The 25,664-nt window shown below is 52.6% G+C and overlaps 1 protein-coding gene across 1 annotated transcript in view; it reads left to right on the plus strand.

Annotated features, from left to right (window-relative positions):
- The window catches only part of TAF4 (TATA-box binding protein associated factor 4), a 71,997-nt gene that overhangs the window by 20,357 nt on the left and 25,976 nt on the right, over window positions 1–25,664 (plus strand). Inside the window, exons 2-4 of the mRNA XM_059036613.2 lie at window positions 20,886–21,052; window positions 22,519–22,638; window positions 24,641–24,760. Of these exons, the coding sequence (XP_058892596.1) occupies window positions 20,886–21,052; window positions 22,519–22,638; window positions 24,641–24,760 (407 nt within the window). The remainder of the gene's footprint in view (window positions 1–20,885; window positions 21,053–22,518; window positions 22,639–24,640; window positions 24,761–25,664) is intronic.

Here is a 25,664-nt window from a genome sequence, read left to right on the forward strand (position 1 = left end):
TTACTGGGACACAGGTGGCTGAACCATCGAAGAAGAGATCAGTAAACTGGATTTGAGAATTAAAGGAAAACTGTTGCTAGCTGACAGACATTGTTAAGAAAATGGAAGGCAGGCTGTGAAGTGAGATGAGCTTGTGTCCGGAATCCAGCTCAGTAGTGAGAAGACAGCTCTGTTCAGAAGGGGCAGAAGTTTGGAATAGACACAGGAGAAGTTACAGAAATGGCCAGCAAGCACATGAAGAGTCATCAGAGGAATGCAAATTAAAGCCCCCGTGGGATACCTCCAGCGCTTCCACCTACACCGACGCAGGTAGAACGAGAAGGACCGACCATACCTCCCGTGGGTGGATGTGGAGATGGTGCAGCCCTGTGGGGTGAGTGCCAATGGGGACAGCCAGGCAGGCGGAGACAGCTTGGCAGCTGCTTGAAAAATACGGCATGTGCTCGTGGTACCCAGCACCCCCTCCAAGAGGAGTGAGACGTGTATCCTCTTGGGGCTCACTGGTAGCGTTGGCAGCAGCACTGTTTATGACAGCCCACGCTGGAAGTGAGCTAAGTGTCCACCAGGTGGTGAGCGGTGCACGTGGTATGTCCACATAGTGGGACATGACTTAGGATACAAAGGAGTGGAGTATGCCACGTGCCACGGTACGGAGGGATCTACGGTACGGTTCCATTTATGTGAAACTCCGGCAAAAGCTGCGCTGTAAAACAGTGGTTGCCTGGTCAGGGGTGATGGCTGTGTGCTGCCCAGAGACTTTCTAAGTTGATGGAAATGTTTCAAACCTCGATTATGACAGTGGGTACACAACTATCTGCATTTGTCCAAGCTCACCAGGTTGTACACTTTAAATGGATCTATTTTGTTTTTTGTAAACTGTGTTTCAGTACAGCTATACAAAGAAAAGTTCATGGTGCCTCCTTTTCTTCCTGCCTTGGTGTTGCATGATGTCCCCGGGGGAAAGAAGGGTAGTTAGTTGGAGCTGGAGTTACAATCTGTGTTCTCGTGTATTTGTGTAGGATACCAGTGTCTTCCCTCTCCTAAAACCAGGGTTCAGCAGAGCAAGAAGTCGGAACTGCTGTTCAGGGGCTTCTTTGAAACGGCTTAATTGCCCTCTGGGTCTGACACTGGTTACTTAATCTGGTTTTTCTTATTTTGAATAAAATAGAGAGCTAGAGAGCACCAGGAAGCCATTTGCTTGAGCTAAGGGGATGCTTATTAGCTGTGCCTGTGAGGAGTTACTTGCCCCCTGGAGGCAGTGATGTGTCCGGGACTGACGGGACCACCCACATTGCTTCCTTTTTGCTTCCGTTGAAGTGGGAGCATCCGCCTAGCCTCCACTGGAGGAAGCTGAGTGTCCATCGGGGGTGGTCTTCCTCTGGGCCTGCCTGTCCCAGAAGTGGCCGTGGTAAGGTGTAGCTTACCTCCTCTGTACTTGCAGACCAACAAGATAACATCTGGTCTCCAAATACATACCCATCATAGAAAATTCGATAAACACAGAGAAGTATGGGAAAGGAATGGTTAATAATCTGTATTTCTGTCACCAAGAGGTCATTATAATGATCTCTGACACGTTGTTTCCTGATTTCCAGAATTTCCCAGGTCCTTAACTGTTCTTTGGTAAACATGACTTTGGTGGCTGTGTACCTGAGTTAACAGCGTTCGTTCACTCACCAGTACTAGCCTGGAGCCAGCTATGTGCCAGGCCTGTCGTGTGTGATGGGGACCCCGCTGGAAGGGGAAGCGGTGCTGTGGTGGGCGTGAGCAGCGGAGGGCGGCCTGGCGGGTCCCTCACCTGCCTGCCTGGGGGGCTCTCGGCGCCTGACACACCAGGTGTGTCTTCACGTGTGTGTCTCCTTGCGGTCTTGACCGCATCTGGGATTTGTCTCCGTGTATCGTAAGGCGAGTGAACCTCACGGTGTTTCTGGAGGTGCCTCTTTTCTTGCTGCCTCCCGTCTCTTGCACTGGGGGCCGTGGGCCGGGTGGGGGGCCCGGCCTCCGCTCCGTGCTGCTGGGCTGGGAGCGCTCGCTGTGTCCTGTTCTCTGGGTCCCAGGCCTGGAGGCGGACTTTTCCCAAGGAACCTGGGAACGGTCTTTAAAGAAAAATGGCTCTGGAAACAGCAAGGGCCAGGACCAGGTCGTGTGTCCTGTCACGGTGTGCGTTCTGTGAGGGAAGGGAGCTCCTGTCAGTGTTTCCAACATAGCAGGTTCCCCCCAATACTTTTTTTTTTTTTTTTGCGGTACGCGGGCCTCTCACTGCTGTGGCCTCTCCCGTTGCGGAGCACAGGCTCCAGACGCGCAGGCTCAGCGGCCACGGCTCACGGGCCCAGCCGCTCCGCGGCACGTGGGATCCTCCCGGACCGGGGCACGAACCCGTGTCCCCTGCATCGGCAGGCGGACTCTCAGCCACCGCGCCACCAGGGAAGCAACCCCCCCCCATACATTCTTTGAAATTCTATTTGTAGCTCTTCTCTTGCACGGAGCATCTTGAATCCTGATCATATACACATATTTGTCACTTGGCTTTATTCTACCATATACTTAGAGATAGTTTCAAGATTATAGGAGTAAGACCGGAGAAAGTTTAAGGCTTCTTTGCTGTTTTTTGTATGCTGAAGATCCCATTGAAATTCTTTTTTGTGTGTGTTATGCTACCAGTTTGATACATGGTTTAGTTTTTAAAAATTAATTCTTTTTTTTTTTTTTTTTTGCGGGACGCGGACCTCTCACTGTCGTGGCCCTTCCCGTTGCGGAGCACAGGCTCCGGACGCGCAGGCTCAGCGGCCATGGCTCACGGGCCCAGCTGCTCCGCGGCATGCGGGATCCTCCTGGACCGGGGCACGAACCCGCGTCCCCTGCATTGTTGGCAGGCGGACTCTCAACCACTGCGCCACCAGTGAAGCTCAAATTAATTCATTTTTATGTATTTATTTTTGGCTGCACTGGGTCTTTGCTGCGTGCGTGCTTTCTCTAGTTGCGGCGAGCAGGGCCTACTCTTCGTTGCGGTGCGCGGGCTTCTCATTGCGGTGGCTTCCCTTGTTGTGGAGCACGGGCTCTAGGCGCCCGGGCTCAGTAGTTGTGGCTTGCGGGCTCTAGGGACAGGCTCAGTAGTTGTGGTGCACGGGCTTAGTTGCTCCACGGCATGTAGGATCTTCCCGGACCAGGGCTTGAACCCGTGTGTCCTTCATTGACAGGTGGATTCTTAACCACTGAGCCACCAGGGAAGTCCCCATGGTTTAGTTTTTGTTTGTTTTGTTTTACTTGGTTTTCAACTTCCTGCTTTTTGGTTTGTTTTAATTTTGTATCTTGAATGTGTGAAACATTTTCATGGTAGGAAGGCTGAACTCTGTAGAAGCACTTTCATCTCTAGTTCTGCCTCTCTTCTTCCCCTAGAGGGATAATTTAAAAAATGTTAATTTTCATTAGTTTGTCGGCCATCTTTTCAAGTATGTCTTTTTGTAAAAATAAGTGTGTGCACACAGAGATGTATTCTTTTTCCCCCTTTTTCTTACACCAAAGGGGGCATATTCATCGACTTGAACCTTGATTTTTTTTCTGACAGTATAACCTGAAGATCCTTTTCTGGTGGCATTTTACTTTAATTGAAAAACTAAGTTTTATATCTAATACACTCTGAGAATAAATTACTGTTAGTAGTGACACCTTCCTGCATAGTTCAAGCACTAAAATGTAAACATAGTTTTGGAAGGGGATGGGTTCAAAAAGGACATTAGACCTTTCCCTGCATGGTCAAAAGCATCCATAAGCATAAGTCACCTGTGCCAGGGAGTGTTGGGCTGCAGGCGGTGGCTGGTCCTGCTCGTGGAGGTGAAGCTGTGTGGTTCCACTCCAGTCTGCTGTGTGCTTGGAACGGGACCTCAGCTTCCCGGGGTGACGCGGAAGCCAGGTCCATAGGTCCATGGTGTCTGAGGGCCGAGGGGCTCATCGTTAAATACTCGTCAGCACACGTAAAATCTTTTGAGGGAGGGTATGCGTTCCATACAGCAAAATGGACCCATTTTGAGCACAACAGGTTGAGTTTTGAGAAGTGGGTGCCGTGTCTGTCCACTGTCATGACCGAGACGCAGGTCGCTCGTTCATCCCTAGTACACCCCGGGCCCAAGCAAATGTTCTTTTTGCTTTTCTGTCACTGCCGTTTGGTTTTTGCCTTTCTAAAATTTCATTTGTACGGGATCGTGCATCATGTGCTTTCTGGTGTCCGGCGCTCTTCCCTCTGTGCGTGCTTTGAATTCATCCACGTGGCCGCGCGTATCCGTGATGCTTTGTTCGTGCCGAGCAGCGCTGCACGTTTGGACACACACCGTACGTTAATTCATTCACCAGTGGGTGGGCAGTGGGTCGCTTCCCGTTTTTGGCTGTGGTGATTGATGCTTCTTTCAACGTTACTGTTCGGGCTTCGTGTGGACATATGTGTGGACATCCTTTCCTCTTGGGTGAATGTCAGGGGTGGAATTGCTGCCTTATGTGGAAAGTGTATGTTCATTCTCATCAGAAGGCACCCCCCACTGCTTTCCTGAGTGGTCGGCCTGCAGTGCACAAGAGTCCCTGTGGCTGCGCGTCGAGCCAGCGCTGGGCGTGGGAAGGCTGTTGCACGTTAACCGTTCTTGTGGGTGTGCAGTGGTATCTCATTGTGTTTATTTTTTAAAGTCTGTTTTATTGAGGTGCAGTTTTCATACAGTAAAATTTACCCTTTTCAGGGTATAGTTTTGTGAGGTTTAGCAAACCTAAATTATGTAGCCATCACCGCAATCAAGAGACAGAACCGTTCCAGAGCCTGGAAAAATTTTTCCCCTTGCCTTGGTAGTTAGCCCCTCCCCCACCCTCCCTACCCTGGCAGCCAGCGATCCGCCAGTGTCTCTGTGATTGTGCCTCTTCTAGAATTTTATGCAAATGAAATGATACAAGAGTAGTCTTTTCTGTCTGGCTTCTTTCACTTAGCAGAGTGCTTCTGAAATATTCCAAGTTGTTGCATGTATCAGCACATGCCTTTTTGTTGTAAAGTAGTATTTCACGCTGTGGATATACACTGCATTTTATTCATCTAGTTACCAGTTGGTGGATATTTGGGTTGTTTCCAGCTTTTGACTATTAAGAACAGTGCTTCTAGGAAGCTGTATAACTGAAACTAACACCATGTTGTAAATCAACTATAGTTAAATTTAAAAAAAAAAGAATATTGCTTCTATAAGCTTTGCCTGTAAGTCTTTGTATGGACATAAGTTTTAATTTCTTCTGGGCAGCTACATAGGAATGGGATTGTTGGGTGTGGTGGGTGAGTATTTAACTTTTTAATCTGCCAAGATGTTTTCCAGAGAGTGGCTGTACTATTTTACATTCCCACCAGCAGCAGTGTGTGATGGTTGTTTCAAATCCCTCCCGTTAATATGGTCAGTATTTTAAATCTTAGCCGATTTCATGGTGTAATACTATCTCATTATGGTTTTAATTTGCATTTCCCTAATGACTAATGTTGTTGAGCATCTTTTCAAGTGCTTTTTCATTTGCGTATCTTTCCTGAAGTGTCTATTCAGATCGTTCGCCTTTGTTTTTTTTGTGTTGTTCGTTTTGTTATTATTGGTTTGGTAAGAGTTTTAAAAACATAGATGCAAGTCCTTTATCAGATAGAATTGTTTTATAGATGTTTTTTCGTAGTCTGTGTTTGCCTTTTCATTTATCAAACAATATATCGCAAAGAGCAAGTTTTCATTTTTTTGTAATTTTTTTGCAGTACGCGGGCCTCTCACTGCCGTGGCCTCTCCCGTCACGGAGCACAGGCTCCGGACGCGCAGACTCAGCGGCCATGGCTCACGGGCCCAGCCGCTCTGCGGCATGTGGGATCTTCCCGGACAGGGGCACGAACCCGCATCCCCTGAGTCGGCAGGCGGACTCTCAACCACTGCGCCACCAGGGAAGCCCAAGTTTTCAATTTTAATGAAGTCCAGCTTGTCAGTTTCTTTCAGTGTTCGCAAGAAATTTTTGTCTGACCCAGAGCACAAGGATTTTCTCCCATATATTCTTATATAGGGTTTTTATGGTTTTAGTTTTTACTCAACCCAAGCAAGTCAGGTTCATTTTGGGATAGTTGTAAGCTAGGGGGTTGAGATTAATTTTTTTCCACATAGAATATCCAGTTGTACCAGCCCTATTTGATGAAAAGATCTTCCTCTCTCTGTTGAATTATCCTGCCACTTTTACTGAAAATCAATTGACTATGTATGTGTGGTCTTTATTTATGGATTGTATTCTGTTGCATTTATTTACCTATGCAATACAACTGTGCGTGATTAGTGTAGCTCAGTCATAGTAAGTTAAGTCTTGGACTCGTGTAGCATGAGTCCTCTGACTGCTCTTCTTTTTCAAAAATGTTTGGGGCTACTTGGGTCTTTTGCGTTTCCATGTAAGTTTTAGAATCAGCTTGTCAGTTTCCACAAAAACGTCTTCTGATTTCTTGCCTGGGATTCTGTCGAATGTGTAAACCAGATTTATGATAATTGATATCTTAACAACATTGGTGGGACTTCCCTGGTGGTCCAGTGGTTAAGACTTCACCTTCCAATGCAGGGGGTGTGGGTTCAGTCCCTGGTTGGGGAGCTGCAGTCCCACATGCCTCATGTCCAAAAATCCCCAAAAAACATAAAACAGAAGCAGTGTTGTCACAAATTAAATAAAGACTTTAAAAAACGGTGCACATAAAAAACAAAAATCTTTAAAAAAACCAAAACCCAAACCAAAAACATTGGCTTCTGATCTATGAACATGGTATACCTCTCCGTTTATTTAGGTCTTTCAGTATTTCTCTCAGAATTATTTTATAGTTTTCAGTGTTTATGTCTTTAACATGTTTTGTTAAGCAGACATATCTTTAAGTATTCATATTTTTATGCTGTGTAAATGGTACTTTAAAAAAGTGCATTTTCCCATTATTTGTTGCTAGTATTTAGAAATACAGTCGCTTTTTAAGTATTGACCTTACATCCTGTGACTGTGTCTAACTCATGTATTAGTTCTTGTAGCAGTTTTGTGGATTCCTTAAGATTTTCTACAAAGGCAACCAACTGTATTGTCTGCAGCAAAGAGAGGCTTCCTTCTTCCTTTCTGTTCTGCATACCTTTAGTTTTCTTCTCACTATATTGCACCAGCTGAGACCTCTAGTATAATGTTGAATAGAAGCAATGGGAAGGGACATTTTTGCCTTGTTTCCGATTTGGGGGGAATTGTACTCAGACTTTTTTCCATTAAATGTATGATACTAGCTGTAGGATTTTCATAGATGTCTTTACTGGGTTGAGGAATTCTCTTCTATTCCTAGTTTGGTGAGAATTTTTGAATGGATGTTTAATTTGTCCAGTGCCTTTCTTCATGTATTGAGATGCTCTTGTGGATTTTCTTTTTTAGTCTGTTAATAAGGTGTTAATGTGGATTTGATTTTGAATGTTAAAGGCATGGCGCATTCCTAGGATAAACCCCACTTGGCCATGAAGTAGTACCATTTCATGTACTGTTAATATTTGATTTGCTAAAATTTTTCTGTGAGTTTGTGAGGGCTCTTGGTATTGTCTTCTTGGAGTATCGCTGTCTGGCTTTGGTTCATGAGTGATGCTGGTCACAGCAGTTTACCTGCCTACACACAGAGCTCCTGTCTGTTTACATCCCTGACAGCACTTGGTGTTGTCAGAGTTTTCAATTCTTCAAGCCTAGTGCGTGTGAAATGCTGTCACACTATTGTTTTAGTTTTCATTTCCTTTTCCTTCAATATCGAGGAAGTTGACATCATTTTGTATGCTTACTGCTGTTTGTGGGTATCCTTCTGTGAAATGTCTGTTTATGCCCTTTTGCCCAGTTTTCTTTTGAATTTTCTTGTTAATTTGTAGGTATTCTGTTTATATTCTGCTTACGATTCCTTTATAGGTCATGTATGTGATCGGTGTGTTCTTTCAGTTTGTGGCTGGTCTTTTCACTTTCTTTATGGTATCTTCTGATGAATAGGAGTTCTTGATTTTAATGGAGTGGAATCTGTCTTTTTCTTTCTGGCAAATACCTTTTTCAGTCATGTTTAAGAAACACTTTCTAAACCCAAGGTCATATGAATGGTCTCCTGTATTTTCTTCTAAAATTCTAGTGTTTGCCTCCACTTTTATGTCTTTAATCCTCCTGGAATCAGACTTGCGTATGGTGTGTTAGAGTTCTGTTTTCACTTTTCTTCCATTTGGATAAACAGTCGTCCTGGCACTATTTACTGGAATGACCTTCCTTGTCTCACTAATCTGCATGTCCCTTCTGTACTATTTCAAGTCTTATATTATGTAGGGGTCTGTTTCTGGGCTGTTGGTAGTTTTCTCTTGGTTTATTTGTCTTTTCATCAGTACCATCATGTCCATAAATAGTGTAGCTTCATGCTGACTCTTGGTGTCTACTGGGGCTGGTATCCCACTAGGTTCTTCCTGAGAATTGTCTATGCTAGTCTTGGTATGTTTTTTTTCTTCTTTTTTTTTGTAGTCTTGGTATTTTGATCTTGCTTATAAATTTTTGCATAAACTCTTTGAGGCCCAGGTTATTTTGATCAGAATTTTATCGATCTGTGGGTCAATTTGGGAAGGATTGCCATCCACTATATAGTGCTTAGTATATTCATGAATATGGCATATCACTCTACTTAGATCTTCTATATATCTTTCAATCAAGTTTTATATATTTTTTCCCATATAGGTCTTATACATATTTTGTTAGATTCATTGCAGGACACTCTTAAGTTTATTCCTGTTATTGTAAATAGTAGTTTTTTTTTGTTTGTTTGTTTTGTTTTTTTGCGGTACGCGGGCCTCTCACAGCTGCGGCCTCTCCCGTTGCGGAGCACAGGCTCCGGACGCGCAGGCTCAGCGGCCATGGCTCACGGGCCCAGCCGCTCTGCGGCACGTGGGATCTTCCCGGACTGGGGCACGAACCCGCGTCCCCTGCATTGGCAGGCGGACTCTCAACCACTGCGCCACCAGGGAAGCCCAATAGTGGTTTTTTAAAAATTGCATTTTCTGATTCTTTGTTGATGAAATGTTGAATTGTAGTTGAGTTTTGGATATGGATTTTAAATCTAGTGATGTTACCAAGAACTTTCATTTTAAAACGTATGTGCAGATTTTTTGGGGGGTGTTATATGTGGAGAATCCTATTGTATGCAGTTAGTGACAGTTTTATTTCATTCCAGTCCTCATGTTCCCACTTCTCGACCTGTCTGTCCTCTGGTTTATGGGGCTTGCTGGGATCTCTGGTATGGCATTGGGTAGAAGGGGTGCTGACTGGTACCCTTGAATTGTTCCTGATATCAAAGGAAATGCTTCTAGTGATTTACCATTGGAGATAGGAGTTTGTAGGTTTATTTCATCAAGTTAAGGAAGTTCCTTGCCGTTCTTTATTTTCTAAAGTTGTTTGCTTTTCTTGGCGGAGAATGTTAATTTTTTAGTCCAGTGGACTTTGAGTTCATCGAATGCCTGTTCTACTGCTGTGGGATCCCTTCGGTTATTTAAAACCCAACAGTGTGGCCGGTCAGCTCCTCCCCATCCTGGCGCTCTGGCTTCTCCTGCCGCCCCGTGCTCCCCGGAGAGCCCGGAAGCCAGCAGCTGCGGAGCCGTGGCCCACTGCCTGGGCCCGCGTCCCTCCTGTCTGGTGGTCGAGGGGTCTTGGATCTCAGCCCTCGGGTCCCCTTGGCTCTCTCCTCAGCGTGTCCCTCAGGTGGCCTTTGCCTTGCTGGGACATGGGGTGCTCTGCCCTGCCCCCCCGACAGCCAGCCCCCACTCTTCCTTCCCGAGTCGTTTTGGTGCTGCTGCCTTCGGGGGACCAGTCAGGCCCCTCAGGTCAGAGCAGGAACGTCTCCTGGTTGCACAGAGTGCCGGGCACCTCCCCGTCGTAGCCTTGGTTGTGGCACTGATTGGTCGTAGGGTTGACGGGAGGCGGTGGGTTGCTGGCTACCTGCCTTCCCCACCGTGTGGGAAGCCCCAGCCCGGTGCGTGGTTCCGGTTCTTGTCGGGCTCCGCACAGCCTGGTGCGTAGTAGGTCCTCAGTGAGCGCTGGCGGGCTGGCCGGCTGGCTCGGGGAATGAATGAGTGCAGTTCAGAGTCCCTTGTTTTGCTCCTCCTTCTCCTCGGGTGTTCTCAGCGAGTGAGGTGGCCAGGTCGCTGGAGTTTGCTGTAAATCCTGTGGTGTGTGTACCGTCTGCCGCCTGACCGAAGTTCCCTGGAAACTGTGCACGGGGTTCACGCTGTTCAAAGTGTGTTGACAACCAGTAGAGCCCCACGTGGAGTTTAGTTAGCTGCCTCAGACCAGGCCTCGCGCGGGCCCTCGGCCTGGGCGCCGGAGCCCGGCCCTGCAGCGGGCAGGCTCCCCACCTTCGGCTCTCAGATCAGCCCTGCTCTGGCCTCTGGCTGAAGGCCGCTTTACTAAACAGTTGAAGACCTGGAAGGGTAGAGGTGTTTGTATCAATCTGGACAGGCCTGTGGAGTTTGGGTGAGAGAAGCTGGTAGTCACCCGTCCGTGGAATCGGCGCTTGCTGAGTCACATGCCATTGTGGGTAACTCCGATAGGGAGGGTTCTTTGCTCTTTGCTTACGGATCTTGAGAAAGGCCCAGGACGTTCCTCCAGAGCATCCTGTGTGTCCTCCACCTGTCCTGTTTCTGGAGCTGCTCCTGATGCGCGCACAGCTTTGCGGGGGAGGCGGGTGCGTCCCTGGGGTTGGGAGAAGCGTCCGCTCGTCCTGCTTTTCTTTGCACACGTTCTTACTCTAGACAGAACTTCAGGTGAATAAGAAGAGTGATAGAAGATAAAGTTAAGAGAAGGTCCGGGGGAAGGCAAGGCAAGGGAAAGGTAGACTGGCACGGGTTGGGTGGCGCCGCGCTCGCCTGGGGCTCTGTCAGCTGCCGTGGGCCGGGCAGGGGGCACCCATTGGCTTCTGCCGGTCGAAGCAAAGGGAGCAAAGTGCTGTTTGAATGGAGGTCAGAATCTGCCCGTGAGAGAGCACCAGAAAACGGTGCCTGGGTACAAGTTCTCCGCTCGTGTGGCATGTTGAGAACTGTGGACGCAGGCACACTCAGGCTTCTGCCAGGAGTGCAGGAACGCTCAAGGCGGGTTCACCCAGGCCCGCGGGACGCTGGCTGTCCTCACGGGAGGGCCGTCCTGGCGGCTGATTCGCAGGCTCTGGGCCACTGGCTCTGGTGCTGGGAGGGTGGGGTTTGGATGCCCCAAAACCTCATCCTTGGCCACTTTGGCTGTGGGTCCAGGGCCCCCAGAGGAGGAACTCGGGGAAGCCTCTGAGGCTCATGGATTTCAGGGATTTTGAAAATGTGAGGAACTGGGAACCCACTGTTGGCTGCTTAAAGTGAGGACGTAAAAGACGACAGAGGTGGGATCCGGGCTGGAGGCGTCCTCCACAGAGGCGTTCCCCTGAGAGGCGCCTGGAGAGACCTGCAGGTCTCACGGCCATGCCCCGTTTGCTGCACGTGTACAAGCAGGGGTGAGGGCATTCGGCCGGGAGCGCTTAGTTAGGCAGCTGCACGGACCCTGGGAGGTAAAGGGCCGCGGACACCACGGCAGGGGTGAGGCCCGTGTCCGTGGTGAGGCTGCAGGAGAGAGAGCTTCCCTCCGTCGCGCTGTGCTGTCAGGGGCGCCAGACGCGTCCTTCTGGGGGAACGTTGTTTTCCCTCTACCACCCGGAAGAGGGGTGGGATCACAAGGCGCTTGGAGCCCCGGAGCCCTGCGCTCGCGAGGCCCCGCCAGACCCAGACACACGAGGCAGCAGGGAGTGTCCGAGACGGGTGGGACAGCACGTGGGCCACGGAGCAGCGCTGGCAGCTGAGCCACGCAGGCGGCACCCTCGGTGGTGGACCTTGCGGAAGAGGGTGGTGGAGGTGGCCCCAAGGGTTGAGGGGACCTTGGGGCCTGTGGGGTGTGGTCCCCCCGGAAGCCCGCCACCCCAGAGCTTCCTGGTGCTCTTTTTCTTTTTGTGGTTTCATTTAAGTGACACAGTGACCCTAGAGCTAATTTAAAGAACTGTGGACACGTGTCTTCTCCTGAGAGGTCACGCCCTTAGGTGTATCTTCTTTTTGGTTTTGTTTTTTGGCCGCACTGCGTGGCACGCGGGGTCTTAGCTCCCCGACCAGGGATCAGACCTGTGCCCCCTGCAGTGGAAGCGCGGAGTCTCAAACACTAGACAGCCGGGGAGGTTCCCCCGTAGGTGTATCTCGACCGTCGTTTTCCGTTTCTCACGTGCATGACTGAGCCGCGCGCGTGACTTTACACGAGCCAGTCACGGGTGTCGTTCTGCCGCTGTCCTCTCACGTCGCACCACGTCGCACGTCGAGGGCCTATGTCCCCGCCAGTGCACGGGTGGACGGCCTGTGGGCACCACGTGGGCGCAGCAGAGTCGCGGCCACTTGGTCCCTGAAGGCGAGCGTCCCGCTGCACGGGGATCCAGAACAGCGAGCGCCGGGTCAGGTGACATGCGTCACAGTACTGGCGCTGCCAGAGAGATGCTCGCGGGGACGCGTGTGCCCGGGGCGGAAGGCAGAGCGGACCCTGAGCCGCGTCGGGGGCGGGGTGGAGGTCCTCACCCGAAACCCGCCCCTCCTCGCTCATCAGTGAGGTTGAGCGTCTGCCGTTTGACCCTCTGTGTTGCTTTCGGGAATTGCGAGATAGACGTTTTCATGGTCAATTTTTAAAGTAGATAAGACAGTTGTGGTTACTGGCAACTTAGTCAAGTTTTAGGGCAAAATTTTGTTTTCAGAAATTATGCTCTAAGCAGGTCCCTTACAGAATTCTAGCCTGTATGGACATGCTTGACGTGGGAAAGACCCCCTCCGTCCCCGACGCCCCACCTGCCACCCTGCCTTCGTTCTCATTCTCCAGCCTGCCCCGTGGGACAGTCCTGCGGGGTGCGTGCCCGTGTGCGCACGTGTGTACACAGTAGTGGGGTCTTAAACGCAGCGTCTGAGGAGCTCCAGAGGACGCCTGGCCTCGCTGAAAACCGTCGCTCAGTTTCATCAAGACCGTGAAAGTCACCGTGTGAAGAGAAGTTAAAAGGGCCCGAGTCTCCGGCTGTGCTCTGCCGCGAGCCCCGCGCGGTGTTTGTGTGGGGGACGCTTTGCGCCACCCCTCCCCTGGGGCCCCGGCCTGCGGGCCTGCGCGCTGGCCCTCCTGGCGCCGCTGCGTGCGCCGTCCCTGACGGTCCGGCCGGCTCCACGCGCACTTCACCTTGACATGGCTGTGCCCCACAGAGCGCTCTTCTCCCCCTGTCCAGCCCCCGGGTCAGTCGCTGGCCGCTGTAGGTCATCTGGTTTCTGCCCCTGGTCTTACTGGGCCGTCCGTGCCTGGAGGCCGGGGCGTGTGCACGGGGGGCTGTGTGTGCCGGGTGCCCCAGGCAGATAGCAGGGCTCCTGCTACCGCGGGCTGGGACCTGAGCTCCTGTGCGAGTAGGGTTACAGGGACACCCCTGTTTACCGTGCCCTCCTCGTCCCCTCTTCCCTCCCTCAGCCGAGCTCACGTTACCTCTGGCTGCATCTCTCCATAGCGAAGCATTTCCCGCCTCCAGTTTTCATTTTGAGAAATTTAAAACTTACAGAAAAGATTAATACGGTGAATACCTGCGTACTCTCCCTCTAGAGTCACCCGTTCCTGATGGTTTTATCGAAGCGATTTAAGCTGTCGCTGACACGGGGTGAGCGGCTGCGCCTCTGGTGTGTATCGTTGGAGCCGTTAGGTAAAGCGCGTAACGCGCAGCCCCCGTGGGGGAGGATGTCTGTGGGTGGATGTCGGCAGCTTTAGGTTATGGTCTGTAAGAGGGGTCCACTTCCAGCGGGTGCTGCCGTAACAAACAGAACCCACACACAAGTTGTGTGTTACGTGTAATGTTACATGTAAACGCATACACACATTAGTCATTTCTTAATCTTCTCAAAGTATGTTAGTTATTTAAAGTTAACGTGTACTTAAAGAGAATTTAAGGAAGTGACATTTGGGGGGTGTACTGTGGCCTGGAGCAGCAGTAGTGTGGGACAAGGGCTGGAACGCCCCGTGGGGCCGGCATTGCGAACCCCTGTGGTCCTGTGCCCTGTCAGTCGCGCTGAGCTTCCACTTAGCAGGTGCGGGAGGCCAGGGTGCTGGGTCCAGCCCTTCAGGGAGACCCGGCTGCAGTTGCACAGAACCCCAGGCCGTGGGGAGGGCTCTGTGATGAGTGGGGGTTAGGAGGCAGCTGGGAAAGAGGAAGGTTCCAGGCGGAGGCCCTGTGTGCGTGCACGTGCGTGTTGGGGCCTATGGCTGAATTTGTGTCAGTTCCGTACCGTCTCGATTCCTGTAGCCTTCTAATCCATCTTTGAAACAGGGAGTGTTAGTCCTCCGACCGTGTACTTTTTCATAGATTTTTGGTTGCGCTAGGACCTTTGCATTTCTATATGAATTTGGAATCGGCTTGTCTGTTTCCACGCACAAGACTGCTGGGGTTTTGATGGATCGCATTGCGTCTGCAGGTTAGTTCGGGGAGCGCTGACATCTTAATGATTCTGAGTTTCCTGACCCATGAACAAGGTATGGTAAGTCTCTTCACCTATTTAGGTCTTCCTTAACGTCCCTTAGCGCAGTGTCTTGTAGTCTTCAAGGTACAAATTAAAAGTGCGTGATTTTACAACAACATGTGAGGTGTGCAGGGAGCTGCAGCCGCTGGACCTTGAATTGGGTCAGAAGCTTCGTCTTTAGCTAAATAATCAGGAATGCGGGAACGCCAGTGCTCTCGGCACTTCGGGCAGCGGCGTTTTCTCTCGTGCTGCTCCGGTTCGGGCTTCGGGCCTTCAGTTGCCCCCTGCAATGATGACAGAGAACACATCTGGCTTCGTGGGAAACCGGTTTTAGAAGCCATATGCCCCGTGCGCCTACTGTTACAGCACAGATGCCCCCTTGAAGAAGTAAGACCAGCCTTCGAGGGGGACAGAGCGCCAGGTTTGGGTCGACTTCACACACCCGAGCTCATGTCACACTTGCAGGTGGGTCCTGCACCATTTCAGGGCCAAGAGTGAGAATTCTCAGGAATGACGGTGAGAATCCTGTGGCGTCCTGGGTGAGGCGGGTGGAGTGTCCCCGAAGTGTGGTGAGGCCGAGGCACTGCCCGGCTGCTCTTGAAGGGGCGAAACCCTGGGCCCGGGGGGCCGGGGCCGGGTCCCACTCGTTAGCCGGCCATGAACCGGGCTCCCTCGTGGCGGCACCAGGTTGGTGCGGTTGCCGTGCTCTGCCCTCCATGCCTAGGGCTTGTGAAGTTGAGGCCAGGACGCGGGAGCCCTGCGAGCACTCGTCTTAACCCCTCCTGCCCCCCTCACCCCCACGCTGGCCTTCCTGGAGTCACAGCTCTTCAGGTTTAAGCACTTTCTTTTAGGTGGTGTAAAAGGCAAAAACAGCCACAAGAGTGAAAGGAACATTTATGCCGTAATTTAGATCGGCGTCCCCAGCGTCCGTGTTGGCGTCTTGCTGACTCTGCTTCCGTCGGAGTAGTCGGGGGACTCCATCCCAGGGGGACCGGCTGGAGGGGCAGGCACCCTGGGCAGGGCTGGGGGAGGTGGTGTGGCGGGAGGGCCACCGCCACGCTGGCCAGTGGCTGTTCTCCTGGGCTGTTGGGTCTCGGGGATGCTCCACGAGGCCCAGGCTCCTCTCTCCGCTGCTGCGGCCTGGGGTCTGGATGGGACGGTCCTGGGGGCCCCGCCCCCAGCTCCCCTGTACGGTTAGGAAGCGTGTCACGGCTCTCAGGAGTGAGTTCTCCAGCTGTGTGACACCACGCCACGCGCGGGTTCCTGTGCTCCTGTCCCGATTCTGGCTTCTTCAGCGTTCGTGTCGGGCTTTGGGGGCAGTTTCATTTCGCACATCTTGGTTGTGGAGGATCTGCCTTTCGTAGCGCTCTCTCTGCAGACTCTCTGCACCGTCCGGCAGGTGACGGTGCTGGGGACCCTGGTCGGGGTGCGGGGGGCAGGGAGGGGTCTGGTCCGTCTGACCCGGCCGCTGTTCCCTGCTTGTGCCAGCGCAGCCGGGAGCCCCCCACCCCCAGCCCAGGTGGAAGGACGAGCGTGTGTGACGGGGGTGAGGCCGAGGCCGGAGCCCCCGAAGGTCGTGCTGAAGAACATTTCCCCAGAGGCGCTGTCTTGCAGGTGGACGTTCCCAGATGGGGCACAAAATGCCTGTTTAATTTGTAGTGTAGCTCTGGCTGACCTACATCTTGGTTAAAAATACAGTGAAAAACGTTGGCATGAAAGGGGTCAGAAAAACCGTCACACTGGGTAAGAACACTCGAGTTGATGTTGAACTCTGGTGACGGAGGGAGGCTGGCATTCATTCAGTCCTCCAGGGTTGTTGGCTGTGCCTGGGCTGCGGTGGGGGACGCGGCCCCACCCCTACGGAGCCCACGCTGCTCTGTGGCCGCGTCGGCGCCCGGCCTCCCAAACAGGCGGTGTCACGTCTGTCTTACGTATGAGCACGCGGTGGCTCGGTCCCGGCCAAGCAGCGTGGCCTGAACACGGCTGATGTGGGTTTGTGTGCGCGTTGTGATGGAAGAACCTGAGCTCTCACGGTAACAAAAAATAGAAAATGCCTGTCTTCATCAATAAAGAAATCATAAATACATTCTGGATGAAATATCATGTAACCACTGAAAATTACGGTTCTGAAAAGAAATTACCAAGCCAAATATCAACAAAATTACCCCAGTTTTCTTTACGGTTATCAAAACACATATGTTATACATGTGCACGTAGGACAGAGAGTGGAAGGAAACACACAGCCTAGTAGTCAAAGGAGATGGGGCTTCTGGAGATTTCTGTCTTCCTTGTACATCTCCATCCCGGTTCTCAGGTTTTCTCTCGTGAACACTTACCTCTGTACTAAGAAAGATGTTAAAATCATTTTAAAACGAAACCCTGAGTGGCTTTCTGGCTGCTGAACCCGCCGTGTCGTGCTTGTTGCTTGTGCACGTTGGCCGGTTTTGGTTCCAGAGTGTCCTGAGTGGAGGGGTGAGGGGTGCAGGGAGGGGGACCTGGGCAGGGTCCGTGGCCGCTGGCCTCCCCTCTTCCCTGCCTGCAGGGCCTTCTGAAATGGAAGCTGTGTTCAGTGCGACAAGTTTGACTTCCTCCCCGACGTAAGGCCCCGTGCACACAGCCCTCCTCTGGGTCGCCGTTCAAGCCAGACGGCCTGGCTGCGTGTGCTGGGGCCGTGGGGGCTCCTGGGGGCAGCGCTGTGCTGCGCGGGCCCGCGTCGGGGCTCCTGGGAAGTCGCTTCCCCACCCCCGGCCTCGGTGGGCCCGACTGTAAGGCCGGTCCCTGAGTCGCTCCCAGAGCTGGCCGCGCGCCTGCGGAGGGGCGGTGACAGGTGGCCTGCCAGCGTGGGCTGGGGCCGGGTGGGGCCCGGGGGGTGTGCGTCCCAGGCTGCCAGGCTGCCTGCGGCGAACGACAACGAGGGGCCTTGCTCTTCTGTGACCGTTTATGTGAAAGTCATTTAAATTACATTTTGAGACAGAGTTGTGTTTCTCTGCCTTTGAATGGATACTGCATAGCTATCTGTTTGAAGTGAGCACGGTAACCAGAGTTTACAAGATCCAGAGCTGTGATAGCGTCATGACTTCGCGGTGTCTGAGGCCAGTGCTGCTGTTTGGATTCCCCCTTGGGCGTCGCGTGCACGCCTGACTCCGCCTTTGTCAGAACCAGTGACTGTGCACGTGGTACCCGGGGAAGCGCAGCGCTTGCCACGCCTGCCCGCGGAGCCGCTGGCCAGACCAGGCCCTCACGCCCAGAGGCTGCTGCTTTCCCGTGTCTGTGACCCCTCGAGACGTTTTCAGTGCTGCAGAGAGGTCTCGTCACTTCCAGGGTCCCACGGTCACTTCTTGGCGGGGCTTTTGCTTCCCTTCCCAACTTGCTCTCTCACCCTTGGCACATCACACAGCCGTAGTGGCCGTTTTCCTAGACTTCTGTGTCCAGAAGACCGTCGTCACTCCACGGCCACATTAATCCCGTTGCTCTTCATGAATATTATTCAAACATTCCTTTATATTTCTGCAGACATTATTTTTCAAGCAAACGAGCATTCGATAATCAAAGTGTAGGCGTCAGCTGCCCCGTTAGCAAGTTTGAAATTGGGGTGTCCAGCCGTGGGAACCGCGGGGGCCTGCTTGGCTGCCCTGCTCCCTAGGACCCCTGCGAGGAAGGAGCACGGGTCTCTGGACGGGTGTCTGAGTGGGCTGGTGAGTGAACGGCTGGGGGTTCACCGAGACCCCTCTTTTGGGGGCCCCGGCACAGGCATGGGCCAGGGTGGCTGGCTGTGCAACACCCTGCCACAGTGGCCCAACCCTGACTTCTTTGGCCCCTTGAGCTTGCCCCTGGCCACCAAACCTGTCCCGAGCGTGGTGCAGACTTCTTAGGGCATATGGACATACATCAGTTCCGGCTGTCAGCCTGCCAGGTCTTTCTCTCCTCAGTGCTTTAACAAGTTCCCAGGTTTCAAAAGAGTGAGTTATTTGCAGCAGCTGATGGTTTTTTTTTTTTTTTTTAAAGCATGGCTTATTTTATTTTTTTTAGTTTTAGTTTTATGTTTTAAATTTTATATTGGAGTACAGTTGATTTACAATGTTGTGTCAGCTTCAGGTGCACAGCAGGGTGATCCAGTTATACACAGTCACATATTCATTCTTCTTCAGATTGTTTTCCCGTATAGGTTACCGTAGAACATTGAGTAGAGCTCCCTGTGCTCTACAGTAGTCCTTATTGATTATCTGTTATATGGATAGAAGCGTGTATATGTTAATCCTAACCTCCTAAATTATCCCCCCCAGCCTTTCCCCTTTGGTAACAGTAAGTTTGTTTTGTAAGTCTGTGAGTCTGTTTCTGTTTTGTAAATAAGTTCATTTGTATCATTTTTTAAGATTCCGCATGTAAGTGATATCATATGATGTTTGTTTTTCTCTGACTGACTTAGTATGATCATCTCTAGGTCCATCCATGTTGCTGCAAATGGCATTATTTCATTCTTTTTTATAGCTGAATAGTATTCCATTGTATATATATGTGCCACAACTTCTTTATCCATTCATCTGTCCATGGCCACTTAGGTCGTTTCCATGTCCTGGCTACTGTAAATAGCGCTGCAATGAACATTGGGGTGCGTGTATCTTTTTGAATTATGGTTTTCTCTGGGTATATGCCTAGGAGTGGGATGTCTGGGTCGTATGGTAGCTCTATTTGTAGTTTTTTAAGGAACCTGCATACTGTTCTCCATAGTGGCTGTATCAGTTTACATTCCCACCAACAGTGCAAGAGGGTTCCCTTTTCTCCACACCCTCTCCAGCATTTGTTGTTTGTAGATTTTCTGATGAAGACCATTCCAGCCGGTGTGAGGTGACAGCTCATTGTAGTTTGATTTGCATTTCTCTAACAATTAGTGATGTTGAGCGTCTTTTCTTGTGCCTCTTGGCCATCTGTATGTCTTCTTTGGAGAAATGTCTGTTTAGGTCTTCTGCCCATTTTTTTGGACTGGGTGGTTTGTTTTTTTGATACTGAGCTGCATGAGCTGTTTGTATATTTTGGAGGTTAATCCCATGTGGGTCGCATTGCTTGCAAATATTTTCTCCCGTACTGTGGGTTGTCTTTTTGTTTTGTTTATGGTTTCCTTTGCTGCAGCATGGCTTATTTTAAAAGGGATGTTTTGGAGGGAAGCTCTCGTAATGGGCATACACATGGTTCTTTTGGATCAAGAGTAGCAGACGTGACCCCAGGGAAAGGCCTGTTATTTCCTGATGTCACGATGGGTGTCGAAGGAGCCGGGACCCAGCAGCTTCAGAGACTTCTCAGACCTGTGAGTTGGATCGAACTCCTGTTTGGTTCAGCAGGGGAAAGGCCGATGTCACTTGGGAAGCTGGCAGGAGGTTCTCGGACTTGATTTTCAGCTGCCTCATGGGAGGACGCAGGGGCTGCCCGGGCAGCACGCTCCTTGGTCGACACCCCCTTGCCCGGCTGCGTTGCTCTTCAGTGGGGTGCCTCGTGCAGAGCCCTCTGCTGAGGCCTTGCTTTGGGAAGAGTATGGTGTTTATGGCGTTTTTAGGTCTCCCCTTGCAGCTCCATCACTAATCCGTCGTGGGAAATCAAGTGTGAAAGTTGTGTTGCTGTTTCTAATGGAATCTAGGATATAATCGGTTGCTGGTTTTTGAAGCTGGAATTAACGCCAAACCTGTCCGCTAGGGTTGGGCTTCCGGTGACCTAGCTGAAGCCCCATGAAGTGCGGGTGGCCCTCTGTGTCTCTGTGGTGGGCACCTCACGTCGTCGTGGGCACAGCACTGCCCCCCCGCCCCAAGAGTGGTCCTGTTCCTGGAAGGAGTGTCGGGGCCTCATAGGACTGCAGGCAGGGAGCTCTGGGCATGTGGGCTGTGGGGCGCTGTCTCCCAGGGCCCAGCCCAGCCCGCGGGGACGGTGACGGGGGCGGGGACACATCCAGGGCAGGGCTCGGGTCTGAGGTTCCAGCCATGACCTCCCGCCAAACACCTGCTGCCTTGTGAACGTGGCCATGCCAGGCAGCCTGTGTTGGGAGCACAGAGGCCCTCAGCTTCCGGGCCTCCTGACCTGCAGGCCAGCGCAGGGGCAGATGGTGGTGTGAGCAGCTCGGCCGCCTGGCCCAGTGTTGCCGTTTGAATCCAGGAAAAAAATCCTTTTACGTTTTTGTCGTGCTGTGGACCCTCTTTCTCGGCAGGTGTGTTTAGAGCTCTGCGACTGTGTTTGACAGCTTCTCCTTTTGCCGCCTCTGAGCCGCCGGGCTCCCCCACGGAGTGCGGCCCTGGGGCGTGTTTCCCGATGCCGGCTCTCCTCCCCCAGGTATGGTCCTCGTGCGGAGCGAGAACGGGCAGCTGTTAATGATTCCTCAGCAGGCCCTGGCCCAGATGCAGGCCCAGGCCCACGCCCAGGCCCAGCCTCAGACCGCCATGGCGCCCCGCCCGGCCACGCCCACAAGTGCCCCTCCCGTGCAGATCTCCACCGTGCAGGTGAGTGCCAGCGCTGGGCCTGGCGGGGGTGGGCGTGGGGGGTGGGGGGCAGGGGGTGTGGCGTGGCCCACATGCCGCGGGAGGAGCTCGAGGTCTGCCGCCTTGGACCCTGCCTGGGCCCTCCCCTTCTCTCCTGTGATGCCACCTTCCTGGCCCTCAGTTTCCTCCTGTGCAACGTGGAGGTCCCGCTGGTGCTGCTCCCGTAGGGCTGTTACGGGGACCAGTTAGGAAGGACACTTAGGTGCCAAGAGTGGTGGAACAGAGGGAACACTGAGCAAGTGTCAGCCGTTCCTACCAGGGAGGCGCAGAAGAACTTTACCGGATTATGTTAAACAGTGCTCCCTCTTCGCTGGCGGCGCAGCGGTCGAGAGTCCGCCTGCCGATGCGGGGGATGCGGGTTCGTGCCCCGGTCCGGGAGGATCCCACGTGCCGCGGAGCGGCTGGGCCCGTGAGCCGTGGCCGCTGCGCCTGCGCGTCCGGAGCCCGTGCTCCGCAGCGGTGGGGGTGGGGGGCGCAGCGGTGAGAGGCCCGCGTACCGCAAAAAAACAAAACAAAACAGTACTCCCCTCTCCCCCACCGAACTTGAAGCCTTTCGGGGTTACTGCCCTGAGCCCTGAGGCTGTGGGCCCCCTGGGGTTGTGGAGGGAGGGCGGGTCGGGTGCTTGAAGCCCAGTGCTCGGGACGCGCCCCTCCCTCCAGGGGTCTGCGTCTCAGTCTCCATTTGGGTCCGTGCCTGCACGTCGCCTCTCCCTACTCCGTCTCCCGGTGCCTCTGCCGCTCTGCTGTTCTGAGCCGGTTGGCTGGTTAGAGACTAGCATGGAGATGAGGAAGGTCTCGAAAACTCTTTTCTCCGTTGATTTCGGCCGTGTTCCTCTGGAGTTGAGACCCCTGCGCTGTAGACAGGGCGTGTATGTGCGTGGGGACTCACAAAGGGCCCTCCCCTTACTGAATGTCCAGAATAGCCCGGAGCGGTTTTCAGGGTCTGTCGAGGTCTGTCCAGGAAGATGCAGATGTGGGATATTTCACTCTATGTGCCCTAACTATGTAGGACAGTTCACTTTAAGTGTCTCGTTTACTTCCTTCTCTGCAGCACGGCGCCCAGTCTTTAGGCCCAGGGAACACATGCTTCTTACTGTAGTGCTTTTGTTACTTTTTTAGTGCTTGTGGCCAAGATTACAAGAAATCCACACAAGTATTCATTTCCCAGGTATACGCATTCCTTAACGACCAGGTCGGAGACTTTGTTAAGGAGCGTATTACAGTTTATACGATGGAGGTTCCGATCATACACTTTTACTTGCTAAGGCAAGTTTAGACTTAGGATGGCTTCCCTGAGGCTGGTGACTAGACCTGGGGGCCCTTGAGCGCGCTGGCTCTGTACTAAAGGATGGAGTGTTGGGTGTGCCAGGTGCTGGGAACTACTTTCACTTGTCTCTCCTTCTAGGCGACTCCTCCTTGTTTTTCAGGCTCCTGGGACCCCCATTATTGCACGGCAGGTGACCCCAACGACCATAATCAAGCAAGTGTCTCAGGCCCAGACGACGGTACAGCCCAGCACCGCGCTGCAGCGCTCTCCCGGGGTTCAGGTGAGGTTGGGGCTCCGCGGCGCCCATGACGCAGGGGTCAGGCGTCGCGAGTTTGGGTGCTGGATGCTTTGGAGTTTGGGGCACACAGCGTTGATTGGAGTTGCTTTTCTTTAAAGTCGCATCGAGTTTAACACCAGCAACATTCTTACAAGCTTCCCACTGTGCTGGAAGTACAATTGAAAATGTCGCCTTAGTAACTGACGGCGCGGCATCTCTGAAGCAGAGAAGATCTACAGCGTGGGGTGGGGTGGGGGTGGGGGGATGCTCGCGACCTGTTCCTGCACCGAGGAGGACGTGTCCTCACTGTGTATGTGTATTCATGTGTGCGATTCTCACAGCACCCCTCCCCGATGGGCGCGGACACGTGCGGTGTGAGAGGCTCTGGACCCCAATCCCGGTGTGGCCTCGGCCGGCCTCCCTGCAGCCGCACCTCGTCTAGTGCTCTCTCCACTCACCCTGGTCTTGTCCTCCTTTGCCTTTTGGCGTCTGCAGCCGTGACACTGCTTTTCAGAACAGCTGGAGGAGCAGTTGGGCCCCAAGTAACTGAGCTCAGTGGTCTCCTGCGACAGGAGCTGCCCAGGCAGCGGCGCTTCCTGAGACACGGGCTCTTCTGGCCCGAGTTCAGTCTGATTGGTGCCTCTGAACTTCAGTTATAGGGAAAGGAACCTTTTCTGAGAAGGTAGTGAAGCTCAGGGTCAGCTTTTGCATGAGGTTTAGTGGAAGATAAGTTTATCAACATAGGTTCCCACAATCTCAGAACCCTCCAGGTGAAACGTGTATTCTTCTGACCAGTAGAAGCAAGTGTGAGGAATAAAGTTTGATGTAAAGGAAAACTCCCGAGAACTGGAGGTGCCCCGGCTGTTTGTGGGTGTCCCGAAGCAGCTCTGCTCTTCCCCTGTTGCTGCCCAAAGATGGCTCTTGGTCAGTTCTTTCACGTTTCTCCTCTGAGGTTTTTTATTTGCCATTTTGTGGTTACAAAAGTAATACGTGCTTAACGTTACAAGTAAAACACACAGATGATAAAGGAGGAGCCCATCGCCTCTTCCAACTCACAGTCCTCCCGTGAAGCCAGTGTCCACGGCCTGGGGGCTGCAGACAGCTGCCCGCCCACCGCCCGCCAGAGCCCCTGTGCCCGGCAGGCAGGGCGCCGGCGCCTGGTTGCTTAGAAGAGCCGCCGGCGAGCCATGCTCGGGGTTACACTGCCCCCTGCCTTCCGAGGTCGTAAGTAAGAGAGCAGCGTTTGAAAAATTGGAGAAGGCTCCATTTTTAAATTGGAAAAGTGCTAATTAAGAAAAGCGGGATGTGAATATTTGCATCCTGCTTGTTCACGTAGACTAGAAGTCCTGGGAATTGGACCACGGACAGTTGTTGTTTGATGTCTAGCTGTTTCTTGGCTTAAATAGATTCATTTAGCAAAGTAGCCCGTCCCTCCCAACACCAACTACATCGAGTCCCCCCCGCCTGCTCTGAAAACCCCCTTTCCAGGATGTTTCTGGATGTAACTTGCTTTGGGGGAGCAAAGAAAGGTTGGTGCGGCAGTGGCGGGGGAGCCCGGAACCCCAGTGAGTCCTGGTGCCGCCCCCCGCATGGGGGGGGAACCTGCCTGTGTGCGTGTGATGTTCCTGGCTTCCTTGTCACCAGCCTGCCGGCACGAGCCAGTTGATGGGCTGTTCAGTTGGTTTCTCTGTTTGTTCTTTTCAGTTCTGAGACGGGATCTGGTTTGGTTATTAAAAGATTATTTGTTTCGGTCACCGTGTGACTTCTAGGATCGACTTGTGACAGCCAGGTTCTTCCCGGCCATTGGCTCTGTTTCTGTCAGTTTCTGCTGCAAAATACCGCTTCCTCAGCGCTCAGGAAGGTGGCCCTCGGGGACGCGGTCTGCCGCGGGGCTGCCGCGGTCCCCGGAGGCCGCATGTCCCTTGGGGCCCCGCCTGCTGCAGGGAGTCTCATGAAGTCCGTCTCCCTGCAGCCTCTATCTACCTTGTGTTTTGGCTTCTCGTAGCCTCAGCTTGTTCTCGGTGGCGCTGCCCAGACACCCTCACTTGGGACGGCGACAGCTGTTCAGACGGGGACGCCTCAGCGAACGGTCCCGGGGGCCACCACCACCTCCACAGCCGCCACGGTGAGTGCCGCCTCTCGGCCGCGATTTGCGGCCGTGTGTGTGGTTCGTGCTGCCTCAGAGTGCCGGCGGGCCCGGGGCGGCCACAGCCGCGGCCGTGGGGACGCATTGGGGTCTCCACGGCCCCGTGTGAGTGGGTCTGAGGTCAGTGGTTGCTGCAGGGCCGCAGGAAGGGTCCACCACCCTACACGAGGCTTTCGGGCCGTGGGGCACGTCTGTGGGATGGAGCCCAGACCAGGTGTGTTCAGAGAGGTGACCTGGGGGCTGCACAGCGGCTGCGGTCTGTAGAGCAGCGGTGTTGCCCTCTTAACGTTTATCTCCAGCAGTTTTCCCGCACACGTATGAACCTTTAAACCAGTGGGGTCGTGCTTTATTTATGACTTAGTTTTTCATGTTTCTCTGCTGAGTATTTTTCATCATCTTTAGTATCTGTGCCATGATTCAGTTTTCTTTTATTGTGCGCTTAGATAGGTATCAGTTTTTCTTTATGATAAGCAACATCAAGGTGAATGTCCTATAGATCATCTTTTTTACATTTATTGCTTGTTAGTTACATTTCTAAAAGTAGACTTGCTGGGCTGAGTGAGCTGTGAACTTGGGCCTTCAGAGCACATGTCCTGGTTCATACTCCCATCATCAGGCCGTGAGAGTTACTGCATTTTCCTCAAAGAAGCTTAAGAAAAGAAATACACATTTCTTTTTTTAAAAAATAAATTTATTTATTTATTTTATTTATTTAATTTTGGCTGCGTTGGGGCTTCATTGCTGCGCGTGGGCTTTTCTCTAGTTGCGGCGAGCGGGGGCTGCTCTTCGTTGCGGTGCGCGGGCTTCTTACTGTGGTGGCTTCTCTTGTCACGGAGCACAGGCTGTAGGCACGCGGGCTCAGTAGTTGTGGCTCGCGGGCTCT

Source organism: Kogia breviceps, chromosome 14, assembly GCF_026419965.1.
Source record: "Kogia breviceps isolate mKogBre1 chromosome 14, mKogBre1 haplotype 1, whole genome shotgun sequence".
NCBI classification, from domain to species: Eukaryota; Metazoa; Chordata; class Mammalia; order Artiodactyla; family Physeteridae; genus Kogia; species Kogia breviceps.